A 17,879-nucleotide genomic window follows, 5' to 3' on the forward strand; every position below is an offset into this window, starting at 1 on the left:
TTGATGCTGATGGTGAAGCTGATGATGGTGAAGGAGATGATGGTAAAGCAGATGATGGTCATGTTGACGATGGAGTAGATGAGGAAGCCCAATGTTTAGAAACAGTCAGCTATACTGATGCGGGTGGTTGTTTGGAGGAAAAGAATGAGGATGTTGAGGACATTTTGATGTTGTACCTCTTGTAGGCATCCTTGCACGGCAACACCCGAATGAGGATGTTCATTTTTTGAATGTGAATCCAAAAAAATTGTACAACTTAGTTATTCTGTTTAACCCTCCTTGGAGGTAATGAATTTTATAATTGTTATTTTTTGAAAAATTTTTTTGAATAGGGTGATGATGAGACATGATGACATGTGATTTTTTTGTTCGAAGGGTTGTTTCTGAAATTTACGGTCAAACATTTTGCACCCAGGAGTGTTATTCTTTTGGACCTAGGAAGCAACTTGACAACATAGTAATAATGAAATTTTGTGTGGATATTGTTATTATAGTTTATATGTTGGTTGAATTATGTTTTATTAAGAACTTGTTGGTTTTGTAGGGGATTTTGTTTGTCACAACCGTGTTCATGTTATTTGAAAGAAGGAGTACTGGAGTACTGAAAAGGATATGTTTTAGTCCGTTATATGCGGTTGGTTAAAGTAGTAGTCATTTTATATTGTAAATATTGTATTGACATGAGAAATGAAAGCTAACTATGTGATTTTCTTGCAGACTCATGTTTTAATTGACTGAAGAAAGAAAAATATTAATTGCAAAGTTTGGACATTGAATGAGTACTCTAACTACTTCCAGTCCGATATCATTCGATTTGATGACATTTTTAAAGCCAAATTTGTTAGTGTAATCAGATTTCATACAATGTACTTTAAGACTATGTTGATGGTTTTTTTGTACATTTCTTGACACATTTTGTTTTTTGTAATTGTTTGTCCCAACTATCTGTGACGGCCATTAGTGGTGATATGTTGTGAAGATTCCATCACTGCAAATGTTTGCACAGGACTCTTTTGGGCATAAAAGAAAAGAACAAAAAAAGACTGACAATGTTATTGTATGTGTAGTAATTGATGTCTACTTTGTAATTATAAATTTGTTTAGTAGTTTGGATAGTGAAAGGGACTATGTTGTTTTGCAGGCACAAAATCTTGCATTGTTTTTTGGACATTTGTTGAATGGTTCCGAAGAAAACAAACTGTCGTTGGAGGCACAACACTTGCAGACTCCAAGCCAACCAAACTTGTAAGTTTGTAATGTTTATTTTTGTAAATATAATATTTTATTGTTTCATTGATATGTTAAATCATTATTTTGTTTGTTGTAGATTTGATTGTAGAGTAATTGTTTTGAAAATTATGGAGTTGTTGGACTTTGTTTGTTTTTTATAGTGTATTTATTGATAGAAGAGGATGATATTTATGTCGTTGAGAGTAGCAAGAGGTCGTTAGTCTAATAGTCATTTATTAATCATAGATGTTTGACGAATTAACCTCATAATGTGATAGTTTGTGTGAATGAGTTGTTGTTGTTGGTGCACCACCTCCAAGTGTAAAGCTCCTAGAGTTCAATATCAATACATGTATCCAAATGGTCAAATCTAGAGAAAATGATTGTATGTCTTAAGATGTATTGATTTATTTGTGTTATACGTCTACTTCTATAAACTTGATATATGATTGTTTTTTATACTTTATCCTACCATTTTCTTCTTTGTGTTTGTTTGCATATTTGTTTCTTTTTTTCTACAGTGATCACTTTAATGACAGGAGCAAAAGATGATGTCTCTAGTAAGCAATTTCTACAAGAAGATGGAATTGAAGTATAGAGTAGAAAATTTTGTTGCATTTTCCTTGATTTTACACTACTCTTGATTCAATGTAATCTTTCTTAGTAATCAGGATATTATATATATATATATATATATATATATATATATATATATATATATATATATATATATATATTGCTATTATAAGTTATAATTGTAACAACATCTTATATACTTTGTTTGAGTTAAGTGTTTTGTATTATTAAAGATGTAATGAATTCTAATAGTAATGAAATACTATGAAAATTAGAATGTTATACTAACTCATTAATTGGCAAAAGAATAATGATACTTTGAAAGATATTATATTTATTTGAAAACATTATAAGGATAAAATATCATAAAAAATAAACTTTTGTATTTGTAAAAAAAAAAGCTAAGCATATCAAATGAGTATAAAAAAATTATGAATATCATTAGATATGTATTCCATACTATAGTTCCATGCGAAACTTTTAAAGAATTGGAAAAATCTTACTTGGTGTGCTAAATTGTTGAGCGAATGTCGCAAAAATCTGCAAATAAGTGCAATGATAGTTGTAGCTATATTACATGTGCAAATACTTGCTAAAAACACATTTTATCTTAGGAATAATTGATAGCAGCACCTATATGTTATCTCTGTTATCCTAAGAAGAAATCTTAAATACTCAGTGGACTACATGAACAAGTCCAACTTAAGAGGTTCTTCATTATGTACCAAAAAAAGATCCATCATTGAAGATGGAAAATGCAAAAGGAAGAAGACTCTCATTTTGGGGAGAGATGATCACTATTGTCCCTCAAACTCACAATTACAATCTCACCAGTGTCCCTGTAAGAAATGTTGTAGAAGAGTGACAAAAGAAATGAACAAAAAACCTGTGAGAAAACAAACTCAGCTCAGCTTTTTCTTCTCCAGAATCCAGTTGTGGACTCTTCTGACGTATTTCTCATTTATTTTCACATGTAAAAAGCACAGTTTTCTGTAACCCTTCAAAATATACATGTCTATGTATACTTCATATCTTTCATAGATTGCTGGTACTGTAAGAACAATAAAAAGACCTGCCACAACCAAACCACAACAACAACAAAGTCACTTTCCATTCACTTACTAGTTAATTTTCAAAAACTGGAGATCAATCAATAGTGAGTTGAATCTATCTTTTGATCACATGATGCTCAGAAACTTACTGGTATATGCCAGGGTAAGGAAATCGGTGAAGCCACCAATAATGGAAATTAGCCAGAGGTATGCAGCTACTTTCAAGAACAGCTTTGAGTCTTTACCAAGGGCAATATCTTGAGAAACTGATAACAAATCATTAACTCTTGTGCGGATAAAAGCTGTCACTTCGTTTGCTATTTCCTCTGACAGATGCAACTGTGGTAGAGGTGGTGCAGGTCTGTCAAAAGAAAAATTACAGATTAACCTGCTTATATACCTTCTGTCTAACACCATGTGCAATTAATCACTTCTGAAAAACGCAAATTAAATGGAATTTGGATTCTCTGCTGAGTTTGTAGTCTTGTCTCTTTGCCATGCACTTTAAAACATACCGATGTACACTTATTTTAATGTTTTGAAATACTAACATCAGTGTATTTTGGAAACTCAGTACAAGAACAACACAAAAAAACTAGCAGAGAATCTGGACTAGACTCGTGAAAAATGACATGTTTGATTTAGTTTTTGAAGTATCAGATCCACGTTTTGAATATGAAAAATGTTTCAATTTGAATGAGTCATGAATTTCCTTTTGACTTGATCTCACGCCAAAAACACAATGATGATTAATGAAAATTAAAAATGGTTTTCAATAGGCACAATCATAATCAAAACTGCAGATAAAATGTGACCCTTTGAACACTACGAGTACAAAAGTGTTCTGCACAGACAAACATACATCACCATATTACAGACAGCATTTAGTTTTCAAACAATTTTTTATATTTCTTAATTACAGCAGCTCAGTTACAGCATACATGTTATACCATTTCAACAAGTAAACCATACCAGCATTTGTCTTTCAAATGCCTTGAATCATATACATTATAAACAATACTTTGAAGAAACAATTCCAGATTAGAACAAATAATCATAATTTGAGCAATCAATGATCTACAACATGCTTTTACATTCTATCACATTTCAGAGTTTAGAAAAGCACACACAAGAAGATCCAAGTGAAGAACATTCAGAAGGATAATTTGCAGAACTGTTACCTGTTGAGAATCGCAGCTGACTTGGCCCAAAGGAAAAGAATGACAATGAGGAGGAGGAAAACATTGGAAACAAGAGACAGAAGAGTATAACCAGATCTTTCAAACACAACCCAAACAGCTAGTGTCACCAACAATATCCCCATCGTTTGGTTCTTCCGTCTCCACAGTATTAAATCTGCAACTGCATTGAACAATGGCATTGATTCAGCAAAGATTCAAAGATCATGATCAATTATGAACTCATTCTGTTCTTCTGGTCCTGACCCTTTTCACATTGGTACCAAAAGCAAACAAAAAATGAAAACAAAGCACAGCCCATAAATCTATGCCACTGTTGAATCAAATAATACCAAAATGAACATAAACAAAAACACTGATCAACGCAAATCACCAATAAAGACATTGAATAAAAACTAATCAGAAACAAAAATTTCATACCTTGACCCCCACCAAGGATCTCATGGAGAGTTCTTTGCCGATTGAACAATCGATCTGAGGAACCCATTTTGGGGAGAAGCCAAAGTGAGAAACTTGAACCCAGCAAGGGATCTGTGACCAAAAAAGAAAAGAGCTTTGAGATGATCCACTGAAAAGAAAAAGCAGTGAACATCAACTATGTCTAACTTTTATAATTTTATTCAATTTTTCACCTTACCTATACGTACTCACTTTTTTGAATTGTATTGTTAGAGTGGACCCAAAATTATCTGTTTTGTAAGGATGATGGAAATTAGAAGCTGGGGCTGGATGTCTCAGATTACAGCCTAAAAGTGAAGTGCCATTCTTTGCTTTTCACTCTCACAGAACAGTGCTCCACTACTTCCAACTCCACCCCCAATCCCCAACACAATACAACAGAAAAAAAAAACAATAAAGAAATCAAAGGATGATGGATGTTGTGTTGATCTCATTCACTTTCCACTCTAAGCTATCAAATTTACCATCTTCCTTCTTGATCCATCCATTTCATACAAACCATTCTGTTGTCCTGTTCAGTGTAATTTTTCCCTCTCTCTCTCTCTCTCATCTCATAGATAGAAACTGATTCTTAGATTACCCACTTGGAGTAGGTGAATTATGAATCCATCAATTTCATCTAACACAAACTTAATCAAGCACTTAGTTTGAAAGATTAACCATATTTTTAATCATTTAATCCTGCTTCCTTTAAAAGCAATTAGGCTCTTTTCCCATTGGCTAAGACTTTAAATAAAACAAATAATTATGTAATTAATTCTATTTAATTTAAAATAATTTCAAATCAAACTTGCTGCAGATAAAAATAACTTTCTAATTTTTTACCAATAAAATATACTTCGTGTCATTATAATTTTAATAATAACACTGATTACATAAAAGTAATAAATGATTTATTGGATATTATGATGATGTAAGTGTTAATGTCAGAGTACTTCAATTCGATTAATAGAAATCAACTTATTATAGGTTGAACTAAAATTAAGTTAATTTAATTTAACTTAATTTTAGGTAAGTAATATTTTTACAATTCTATTTTATCTATCTTACTTAACAAGTTAAATAAGTGGATTAATTTAGACATTTATTATTATTTCAATTTATTTTATGTTATTTGATTGAATATAATAATATAATTAATGTACTCGCTCATTTTATTAAACATTGTTATAAAATAATTATAAAGATAATAAATTAAAATTAAAATATTAATTTATATTATTTGATAAATAAATAAATTAAATTTCCAAATATAAAAATTATTAAACAATATTTTAATATTTTAAAATTTAAATTATCAACTTTCATAACTTCAACTCATGAGTTAAATTATTTATGTTCAATTTAATTCATATATAAAAATCTAAATCCTTTCCAATTCATGAGTTGACTGATATATTTAAACTCTCATTTTTTTTATATCTTGTGTGTAGATAATTTTAATATGAGTCATTTATATTTTTTATTTTAAATATTATTAATAATTAAAGAGTAATGTAGGTGTAGGGTTAAAAGTAGTTTTCAGTATTGACATTTAATAATTATCATCCCACCCAAAATGCTTACCAAGTGTTTACGTTATTAACTATGTATGATAATATGGTTAACTTTGGAAAAAATTAATTTGATTGTGTAATTCTCAAGGAGTTGAATTTTTAACTAGTTTTGAATAATACTTTAACTACTATTGAATATTGCAATTACTTTCTGATATTACGTGTGTCTGACAAATCTAACTTTGCCTAACTTTGCCATAATTAAATAATTATATTATTCATTCATTTATTAATCACTTGTAAGATTTTTTAATTATTTTTATATGTATGATTAGAGATATATGTGCCAATCAACCGAACGGAAATCACCGTTTTTTACACATTTCTTTATTCGTCATTTTAATAAAGAATTAAATATATTTATATTCTTTATTTTAATAAATAATATATGTAATTTTGAAAGTATCATTACAACATTTACATAATTACTTAGTATCCTTGCCTAATATTAAACATAAAATATAGACATAAGTAATCAATTAGTGTAATATAATATTATAAATTAAAAATAATGTTTTCTAATTATAAAAGTGTCAGACCCCGTAAATATGCACCCAAAATCCTTATGTCAGACCTCGGAAAACGCAAACTGAAACCCCTTGTCAGTCATTTAAAACTCACCCAAACCCCTCTGCGCTGACGCCAAGTATCAAGAAACGAGGATCTGAAATCAGATAGTGGAATGCAGGTGTCAGCAGGAGAGCGGACGCTCGTTTTACGTGGGAAGAAAAATGATTTTTTCTGAAACCTTCTTCCCACTCTCTCTGCATGCACCCTTAGTCTTCCAAAAATCTGATCTTTCTTTTTTCTCCTCCTTCTCACTAGAAATCCTATCTTCTCTCTAAGAAAACTAACCTTTACTCTTCTCCGATCATCATTCAGAACCGTAGAAGTGTTCCCGGCGACCCAAGCTTCATCTTGAACCGAACAAGTTTCAAGTTTGAGCTGGTAAGTTTTCTCCCCTTAGTCGTTCATTCTTTTGTTACATGCAAACCAAGTTCTTTTTGCATGCAGGGATATAGTCTAAGTTATTTTTGGTTCTTTATGTTGTTCGGTTTAGTTTGGAGAATTTTTGATTGTTAAGAGTAGAAGTTGTAGTTGGACGAACCAAAAACCCACTGTTAGACCGTTCAATCACGTATCCAGGTAAGGGAAGCTTATTTAATTTAATTTGAATTGTATGTTGTTGAACTGTTTGACGTTCGTTTAGTTGATTGGATGATTTTGATGCATGATGATTGATATGGTTTGATGAATTGAATGTTCGTTTACTTGATGAGATGAAATGAAATATGGCTGAGTTAGGTTATGATGTATGAAATATATGAAACCTGCATGATATGTGATGTATGAGATATGAAGGTTGATCTTGATAGAAAGTTTATAAAGTTCTAAAGTTATGAAAGTATAAGTTGAGAAAACTAATTTGAAATAAATGATTATGTATATGAGATTATACTATGATAAAATACGTTCGTTACTGGACGGTCATCGACCGTTTGGTTCTCCTGTTGAACACAGTTGAAATGGAATTATTTCATTTGGAAAGAATTCTAGTTGAGGACGAGCGCCTCCTTATCGTAATGCTGCGTTTGAACGATCGGTCAAGCGTAGTTGCATCTGAGTATCCAGCAGTAAACCTAAATTCGGTATCTATATATATGTAATTGTATAGGTAGTTGTTTCTACATACCATTCCTATGATATCTTATTTATAAATCTTTTATTCTAAAATTTTAAGTAGTGCTCGGTCTTACACCAAGTTCTTGTATTGTTACAGTAGATTTACCCTGATAAAATAGCGTTCGTCCAATTTCAGAAGAACTTTCCTTTCCTTGTTCGGTCATTTACTGACATGAGATTCTGTATGTGAATTATTCTAAGTTTGGTCCTTTGACGTCCTAACATGTCCACCTTATTGTCTCGGATCAAGAGTTCCCAGTTCTATGTATTCTATGAGTTTCGATTGGAGTTCACGAGAGTCAGTTCATTTAACTGATTCAGGTTGTAGAAGACGTTCGTCACATATTGCCTATGTGTACCTGATTCCTTTCTAAAGATTTCAGTAACCCCTTTCGGTAGTATTCTGTTCTAGGATGAGGGAGTTCCTTGCCTCGTTCCTGTCATTCGTCCTCGTTATAAAGAGGACTGAACGTTCGGTATTTTTATGTTCTCAGAAATGATTATGAAAATGACACTAAAGTGAAAGATTATAAAAGATGAATTTGAGAAAAGTGATAATGAAAGATGGAATTGAGAATGATTATGTATGAAATAAGAAGAGAATGTGATATGAATGAAATGATGTGAAGTTGAACGAGCGTTCCAAGGAGGAACGACTCTTGGATGAATATTGATATCGTAACGTATGAATGTGGACAAAGCTTGGCTGACAATTCATCCTGATGTTCCGTGAGTACTCGTCCTCACGTAGAGGGGGTACGTCATGTGTGGGAACGGCAGGAGGTCCTAGTCCTTAGGAGTACTTTGGACGGAACGGACTAACCTCGGGTGGCAGCTGATGAGAATTCCAGTTACTACATCACCCGGGTGCACGAACATCGTAGCTACACGGAATTCATACAGTCCGGACAGTCGGTCTAGTATCAGTGTTTTGATTAAACTGTTTATTTGAAATGTATTTGATTGTGCTTACATATGAAAATGTATGTTATTACTTGAATTAAATTACATAAGCTTACCCTGTGTTTTTTCTTGTGTTGTCTCGTTTGTACGTCCGTCCTTGTCTGTGCAATGATCATCCATGTGGATGTGAGCAGAAGGAGACGCATTGCTGGAAGAGGCGTTGGAAGAGCAATATTTGGAGGAAGAAAACTTAGTCGAAATCGAGGTGAAAACCGAACAATAGGACGTTCGGCTTGTAGTTGGTTATTTTGGTTAGGTGGTCGTTCGTTCACTTTTGTCTTTAAGTTTTGTATGACCGTTCGGTGTTGGTTTTGTAAACTGTTCGGTCTTGATTTTCTCTTGTGTTGTACAATTTTAGTTGGGAAGTTATGTAAGGTCGTTCGGCTATAACCGTACTCTCTTTTAATGTTAAAACTGACATGTGTTATTATTAATTGTAATTATTCTATTATATGGTTTTATTACTGTATTTTTGGGATGTTACAAAAAGGATAAAAAATAAGGAGTTCTTTTGTTTTTAGAATCGGATCGCGATATTCTAACAACGCAATTTTGACAAAAAATTGACAACGTTACGTGTTAAAAGGCTATTGGTTCATTTAAAATATTTTTTTTTTCGTTAAAGTTGACAATGAATTTGGCTTCCAAAAATGTCCCTCTCAGTTTTGTTTTCATTCTCCTCTACTGTTGCATTTTGGTTTTTATTTTGTGTGTGTTTTCTCTCCTTTCTCTCTTTCTCTCTCACGAAGCAAGCTTCATCTTCTCCGACGAGACTCCAGTGAAGCAATGGAAAGCTCCAGTAACAAGGTATTTTCTTTTCCCTTTCCATTTTCCGTTTCCTATTTTTCATTTCTCATTTTCCCTTTCCCCTTTTTTTCTTTTCCCTTACTCCATTTTCATCCTCTCTCTAACCTCTTTCATCGTTCCCTCTCCTTTCTCTCTTCAAGCTTTCTCCTTTCTCTCTTAAAGCTCACTCCTTTCTCTCTTCAAGCCTTCTCCTTTCTCTCTTCAAGCTTTCTCCTTTTTCCCTTCAAGCTTTCTTTTTTCTCTCTCGTTTCTCTTTATTTTAGCTTCATCTTCTTCGGCGAAGCAACCCAGCAAGAAACATGTTCTCCTTTATATTGATTTTGTTGTGGGAAATGGAAAACTCCGGTGACTTCGGTGATGAGAGCAAGATATCTCCACTATTCCTTTTCCCCTTTCGCGTTTTCCCTTTCCCATTTTCCACTTCCTCTTTCCCATTTTCCATTTAGCCTTTCCCATTTCCTCTTTGCCAATTTGTGTTTCTTGTTTTGTTAATTATTTTTTGGATTGTTCTAACATGAATTTTTTTTATGCAGTTGTGTGTGCAACATTCTTCCAAAACCAAGTTTGTTGATGTTTTGAATGGAAGATTGACTCATGAGGAGAGGAATGTCTACTTGATAAAATTATGGAATGTCCACTTTCCAATCATGTTGACGTTAATATTTTAAAAAATTATTGTAATGAATTGTATCGAACATTTCCAATTCACAACATGTTTTTTCAATGTTAATATGGATTGAACCAAAATATGTTCTCATCATGGAATGTTAATGGATTTGATACACATGACCATTAAACTCACTCAACCATCTCAAAAATTGGAAAAAGTCACTAAAAACACAGACAAAACCATCATAGGGAGTCCAGTTGAACTACCTTGGTCTAAACACCTATAAAAGCCCCTGACAATCAATTACAGAGACAAAAATAGAAAAAAATCACCCATAGGAACAAAAAAATGACCCTGGGGAGTGTTGTTCATCCAGCTGGGGAGTACAGTTGAAGTTTATGTACAAATGACAATTTTTTCTCTAGTAATCGATTACAGGGGTCTTGTAATCGATTACCAGAGAAAAAATTGTCATTTGTACAAAAACTTCAACTGTATTCCCCACCTGGATGAACAATACTCCCCATGCTCTATTTTTGTTAAATTTTTCATTTTTTGAGATGGGTGAGTGAGTTAAATGTTATTGAGTGTGCTCCGTGCACCAATAATGAGATTAGGTCATTGATTTCTTCAAAATAAAAATGTCCATTTAAGTGGTTTTCTCCAATTGAGGTGAGGTGCATAACTCATGCTGTCAACTTTGACCTTTGCTTACTATTTTAATCATCATTTTTTCCACAGACCTCCAAATGATGTGATTCTTTTTTTATTAGAAAGTAGACTCAAATATCTTTCCAATGACTACTAATTTATAATTTTTGGACACCTGAGTAGGTTCATTTAATTCCTTAAAGTTAACGTTTTATATATTTCTACCACCTCTGACCTTTGCTGGTTGTTTTGCTCATAACTTTCTCCACCGAACTCGAAATGTGTTGATTCTTGTTTTGTTGGAAAGCTCTTTGAGTCTAGATTCCAACAAAATAAGAATCAAGTCATTTGGAATTCGGTGGAGAAAGTTAAGAACAAAACAAGTAGCAAAGTTCAGAAAAACAAAGTTGGGGAGCAGTGTTCATCTAGATGGGGAGTACCATTGATGTTTTTGTAGAAATTACCCTTTTTCCTTTGGTAATCGATTACAATACCCCTGTAATCGATTACTAGAGGAAAAAGGGTAATTTGTACAAAAACTTCAACTGTACTCCCCAGCTAGATGAACACGGCTCTCCATTCTCTATTTTTGTTGAATTTTTCATTTTTTGAGATGGGTGAGTGAGTTCAACGTTATTGGGTGAGCTCTCTGCACCAATAATGAGGTTAGGTCATTGATTTCTTCAAAATAAAAATGTACATTTAGGTGGTTTTCTCCAATTGAGGTGAGGTGCATAACCCATGCTGTCAACTTTGACCTTTGCTGACTATTTTAATCATAACTTTTTCCACAGACCTCCAAATGATGTGATTCTTTTTTTATTAGAACATAGACTCAAATATCTTTCCAATTACTACTAATGTATAATTTTTGGACACCTGAGTAGGTGCAGTTAATTCCTTAAAGTTAACATTTTATATATTTCTACCACCTCTGACCTTTGCTGGTTGTTTTGCTCATAACTTTCTCCACCGAACTCCAAATGCGTTGCTTCTTGTGTTGTTGGAAAGCTCTTTGAGTCTAGATTCCAACAAAACAAGAATCAAGTCATTTGGAGTTCGGTGGAGAAAGTTAAGAACAAAACAAGTAGCAAAGTTCAGAAAAACAGAGTTGGGGAGCAGTGTTAATCTAGATGGGGAGTACCGTTGATGTTTTTGTACAAATTACCCTTTTTCCTCTGGTAATCGATTACAAGACCCCGGTAATCGATTAAAGAGGAAAAAGGGTAATTTGTACAGAAACTTCAACTGTACTCCCCAGCTAGATGAACACTGCTCCCCATTCTCTATTTTTGTTGAATTTTTCATTTTTTGAGATGGGTGAGTGAGTTAAACGTTATTGGGTGTGCTCCCTGCACCAATAATGAGGTTAAGTCATTGATTTCTTCAAAAAAAATGTCCATTTAGGTGGTTTTCTCCAACTGAGGTGAGGTGCATGATCATTGTTTGTTCGTCATCATTGACACAGGACTGATGTTGTTGTAATCGATTACAGGAAGCTGGTAATCGATTACCAGTGGAAAAATCCCCTTTTGTACCAAAACTTGAGGAGTGCTACCCAGACATGGCCGAAGCACTCCCCAACAGTCCTGACGACTGTGTTTTCAAGGTTTTTTGGATTGATCCCCCCTGTTGGTGATGGTTTAAGGCGTTCACAACAAGCAATTTCAACTTTGGCGAGTCCTATGTAGATGGAAGACCCACGAAGGGTGTTTATAAGTTGAGAGGTAAGGTTCTGGAGAAATGGCGAAGGAACAACGGTGCCAGCGGAAAAACGAGAGCTTTGGAGAAATGGCGCACAGAAAGCACTTCAATGGCGTAGAGAGAGAGAGACGACTTCCTCCAAAGACATTGGTGGACCCAAGCGACGGACGAACAACGGTGGACAGAGACACCACTTCAATGACGGAGAGAGTTTCAAAGGAAGGAACTTCAATGACGGAGATAGAGTTTTGAAGGATTTTTCGGTGAAGGGGGAGAGAAAGTTTCGAAAAGGGGGAGAGAGAGTTTCGAAAAGGGGGAAAGAGAGTAGGGTTTCTGAAAAGCGCCAAAAAGTTTTTGAAAATTATTCCAAAAATGCCCTCCAAAACAAAATGAATCTTTAAACAAAATTTAATAAAAACAACCAATGACAGTGAGACACGTGTTGTTGTCAAATTGTTGTAAAAAATCTGTTGAAGAAACGTTTTCCTTTAGAATCAAAGAAGGAAAAGGTAAATATTTAAATAATTTTGTAACAACATATTCACTATATATGCTAATTTATTTTTATGTTATATCTATAAAATCCAATTAATTATATTTACAAATTTGTTATTAAAATTTGTAAATATAATTATTATTAAAATAAACTTATTTTTTTGCTTCTTTTTTTCTTCCTCGCGATATTTAGTCAAAAAGGGAAATTAGAATCGAAAATGAAAACAAAAACCTTACATAAGGTGCATATGTCTAATCAGTCTTTTGGACTTTTCACCAAATCCAACCGAAAGTTGATGCCGTGAAAAACAATCGATACCAATTTAGTAGATGACTTCGTGTTTTTCTTGCACCTATGCTTTCTTTGTAATATTAAGATATTCGGTCTTATTTGGCTCATTCGATTACGGATTACTTATGTAATGAGTTATTTTAATTCGATTATTAGTTCAAAAAAAATTATATTTGATTATTCAGTTTATCACAATGAATTAAACAGGTTAACTCATGAATTAATTACAAGTTTTATTTTTTTAATTAAAAAAATAACATTTTTTTTAATTCAAGCTAAATAAAGAAAAAAGATCTTAAATTAAATTTATGATCAATTAAACAAAAGATTTTATTTATATAAACATATCAAAAAATCTCTTCCACAAAATTTTTAATGGTTTCATAACTATTCAAATTTGTTTTTACATAAATATTGAGTTATTAAGTATAGATACGTGGATTTCTTTATCTTGTCTAAGTATTCCATACAAAAATAATTTCATGTGAGTCTTCATTTTAATATTTTGTAAAATCGTTAACCTAACAAAAAATATTTATTAGAAAAGTTAAGTGACTTCGTGAGTCAATCTAGCATGAATTCCGCCTGAGTGAGACATGTTTAAAATTGACTCGTATCAAAATTTTATTTTTTTTCAACTCAACTCAGTTCGAACTCGTAGTGGGTCGAGTTGACACACGGGTTTTAATTCGTTTTGACAGATAATACATACTAAAGAGAGAAAAAGGAAAAAAGATATATTTGAAAACTGATATTGTTTGAAGTAATATAAGTCAAAATTAAATATATTTATTTTCTACGTTATTATTATTTTAATTAATAATTTTATTATAATAAAAATGTACTGATAAAATTAAAATGGTCTTAATATGAATATCAAACTTGGGATTATACCATTTGATATAAAGGAGGGTTTAATCATTCGGTATGTCCCGTTTTTGGGTGAGAATTTTAAATTAGTCATCTTTTTTTTCGGCGTCTAAATTGGGTTCTTATTTTGTGAAAATTGCAACAATTAGACCCCTGCGATTAAATTGGACCTAACCGCGTTAATTTATGGTTGACGTGGCATACTAATATTCATTTTTAAATGACGTGATCATATTATTTACTAATAGGAAAGTCTGACATGGAAATTTTGTTTTTTTTAAATTAAAAAAATTGGAAAAAGTTAATTACACACACTTGGAAATCAAGAGAAATTAGAAATTTGGTTTTTGGTTCATTTTGGTTTTATTTTTGATGGAGAAATTTGGTTTTATTTTGGTGGAGGAGATTGTGATAATGGATTTCGCAATTTTAGGGTTTCTGTTTTGCGTGAATTTAGGCGTTTTTCCTACTTTTTATTTAGGATTCTCTTTCTCTACAGGTTGTGATTATTGTTTGAAAGGGAAATTGAGGGTTGCGATTGCAGTTTGAACGCGAGGAAGGTGGTCGTGCGACATCACGATTTAGATGTGATTTGTGGTCATGGAGAGCTCGAATGCGATTTAGGGTTTGAAAGAGTTTTTTGAATTGGGAATTTTTCTAGATTAGAGCTCCTCTATGTTTGATTTGCAGGTGTAAGGCGCGATATGCTTCTGATGAAATTGATTTGAGTTTTCTATGATTAGGTATGGTGGTGTTTCATGGAGGTTGACGCGCCGCGATGGTGCTCGCGATTTAGGTTGTGCTAATGGAGACTTGTGTGGTGGTTATTTGTGCAAAGAAGATGATGCGTTGAAGGTAGTGGTCAGCACAAGAAAGCGTGACATGATTCAAGGTGGCGGTGGCCTGAGGGTTTGGAAGTGCGAGGAAGATGATGCGCGAAGATGATGACGACGCGTGAACTTGTTTCACGTGGAGGTTGCAGTGATGGTGGTCCGGCAAATATGATGGCCAGGGCAAAAAGAGTAACACTACGACAGTGCATATGGTGGCCAGGGAAAAAAGTGTTTTTCCTTATATCTTCTTTAAGAAAATAATTTCAGAGACAGTTCCAGATGTTACAGTTTTGATGTATGTGTTAATTCCTTCAACCTTGTATTATGATTTTAGATATAATTCCTGCATCATCTCCTTCTGAAGAAGAAAATAAAAAGATGAACTTATCTGAACCAACATCAGAAGTTGAGTCCAAGGCAGAAGCATTAATGAGAACAATTTCTGAAATTAATTTCCAATTTGTATGAACCCTAAAATCAAACTTCCTTTTCCATAATCCCTAATTTGAACAAACTATGCAGTTTAATGTTTAATTCATTTTTACCAATTTCTTTTATTTAAAAAAAAAATCAAAAGACACATCAGAATCACATACATCAAATAAGTCATTCCACGTCATTTAAAAATAAATATCAGCATGTCACGTCAACCATAAATTAACGTTGTTAGGTCCAATTTAACGGCAGGGGTCTAATTGTTGCAATTTTCACAAAATAAGAACTCAATTGAAATGCTGAAAAGGAAGAGAACCAATTTGAGATTTCCACCCACAAATGAGACCTACCGAATGATTAAACCTATAAAGGAGATATGGATCACCAAGAACAACATCACTTTGGATTAATAACAAATCATAAAATCATCCACACAAAATACTCACTAAAATATTATTAATAAATTTATGTTCTCATATATATATATATATATACACTTTAATGTATGTACCTATTATTTCATTAACAATCTTTATTGATTTGTTAAATTAAATGCTAGTGAGATTAGTTAAATAGAATTGTCCGTATAGAATACTCATTAAAATATTATTAATAAATTGAAGTTATTGTATATGGTACTTTTCACCTTTATTGTGCATCTATTATGTCACTAACAATCTTTGTTGACTTAAGTATTAGAGTATTTTGATAGAGAAACTCACCAATAAACATGAAAGGAGAGAACATCTTATAATATCAAGGCACTAAGAGGATAACATTAGTCACCATAAGGAAAAAGTTTAATCAAGTGGTGTTTCTTCAATCTTGGTAAAAACAATTTGTGTCCACTATCGGGATGAGTTAGACTTTCATAACATGGTATAAATTCAGTTCCTTTCGATTCAGTTTTCTCAATTTTTGATGGTTAGGTTTTATGAGCTTTGATAGACTAGATAGAACTCATTTTTCCTTTGCTGGAATTTCACTGAGGTGTTCATGAAGGTGACAAAGTGTGAGTGTTTGGTGATTCCAGTATTTTGTAATTTCATTCTCAAATTCTTAATGAAATTTTGTGTTTCCATTTTATTGTTCTTGTCAATTGTTTTCTTGTATATGAATTAAAATTTTCAGCACTTGTATTCTTTAATTATGCACTTTGATATTGGATTATGATTCCAATTTGGGATTTGTGTACATTTCTTTTAAGATTCTTGCAATGATTTTTTCCAATTTCGTTTGCTTTTCTTTTACCTTGTATTTTGATTTGCACATTCAATCTCTACTTGTTTTTTGTTGATTTGGTGGAAATTAGTCTAGCTAGATGATGTTTTTACTTTGGTTGCAAATTGTAGATGGTAGGTTCTGATTCTCTCCAGTTTAGTTGGTTTTTTTAGTTCTATAATGTCTTGTAGATTCAATTTAGTTCTCTAATTTTGTTCTTGCTAAATCTGATTATATATTGTAATAACCATGAAATATGAATTAAAAGACCCCAAAGTGAGCTTCATCTTTTATCGGATGTCTTTGTAAAGAATAATTGAGACTATTTTCTCAACCATTTTCACATTTAAGTATGACTTTTACTTCTGCCTAATTTTCTTAATTTGTTCTTTCATTTTTTTTTTGTATTTCTGTTGATCTTAGAATAGTCCTATTTTAGATTGCGTTTTCCACATTTCCTTTTACTTGGTTTTGATTACGTGATACCATTCCTTGCACTAAATTTTAAATTTCAAGAACATGCTTATAATTAGGATTCATTGGCTCATTTCTATGTTTCATGCATTTGACATCTAGGTTTCATCTGTATCTATATCTAGGTTCAATATTGGTTCCTCTTGCACAGTTTAGTTATAGCATTTATAGGTGTTAGTCACTTTTATGAATAACAATGTTCATTAGGCTAGGTTCTTTTAATTGCATTTGTGCATTATTTTAGTTTAGGTGTCATATATTCTTTACATGAGCATTCAAGAAACCAAAAACACATTGTCATTCCAACTCTGTTTTGGAATTCTTACAGTTACATTCAATTACATTTGACTTTTGATAAACTGATACATATAAATATATGTCATTCACTCGTTCATTCCGAAATTTTCATTCATTTAGATTACATCATTTTCATTCCTTCATTTCATACATCAAACCGAAATAGTAATTCTACATTTTCATTCCTTCAAATACATTTTCTTGAGCATAAATCAGATTCGTGATTTGCTTTCATGCATTATTCCATATTAGTAGTTATCATGCATTATTTAGAGTTAGTTTTAGTTGCCTCCCTCAACTTCCAGACCTCTTCATCCACCGCTTTCCTTTTTTCTGCTCCCAACCTTCTCTTCTTCTGCGCGACCGAGCGTACGTTCTTAAACAATGATAACTTGTGAGAAATTATGCTAGGATGAATTCCTGGCATGTCAGCTGTCGTCCATGCAAACAAATCCTTGTCCGTAATTAGAAT

The 17,879-nt window shown here is 32.5% G+C and overlaps 1 protein-coding gene across 2 annotated transcripts; it reads right to left on the reverse strand.

The window, feature by feature from the left end:
- Nucleotides 1–2,498: 2,498 nt before the first annotated feature.
- LOC108346959 (reticulon-like protein B12) lies at nt 2,499–5,142 on the reverse strand. 2 transcript variants are annotated; one of them, XM_017586036.2, is made up of 5 exons: nt 4,709–5,142; nt 4,478–4,588; nt 4,040–4,220; nt 3,008–3,219; nt 2,499–2,878 (listed from the first exon to the last, which is right to left on the reverse strand). In XM_017586036.2, the coding sequence occupies exons 2-5, from the start codon at nt 4,542–4,544 to the stop codon at nt 2,709–2,711; spliced, it is 630 nt and encodes a 209-aa protein (XP_017441525.1). In that variant the 5' UTR covers nt 4,545–4,588; nt 4,709–5,142; the 3' UTR covers nt 2,499–2,708. The 2 variants fall into 2 exon arrangements, with proteins under 2 accessions (XP_017441525.1, XP_017441524.1); XM_017586035.2 differs by having other exon boundaries at nt 4,695–5,141.
- Between the last annotated feature and the right edge of the window lie 12,737 nt (nt 5,143–17,879).

Source organism: Vigna angularis, chromosome 9, assembly GCF_016808095.1.
Source record: "Vigna angularis cultivar LongXiaoDou No.4 chromosome 9, ASM1680809v1, whole genome shotgun sequence".
Taxonomy (NCBI): Eukaryota; Viridiplantae; Streptophyta; class Magnoliopsida; order Fabales; family Fabaceae; genus Vigna; species Vigna angularis.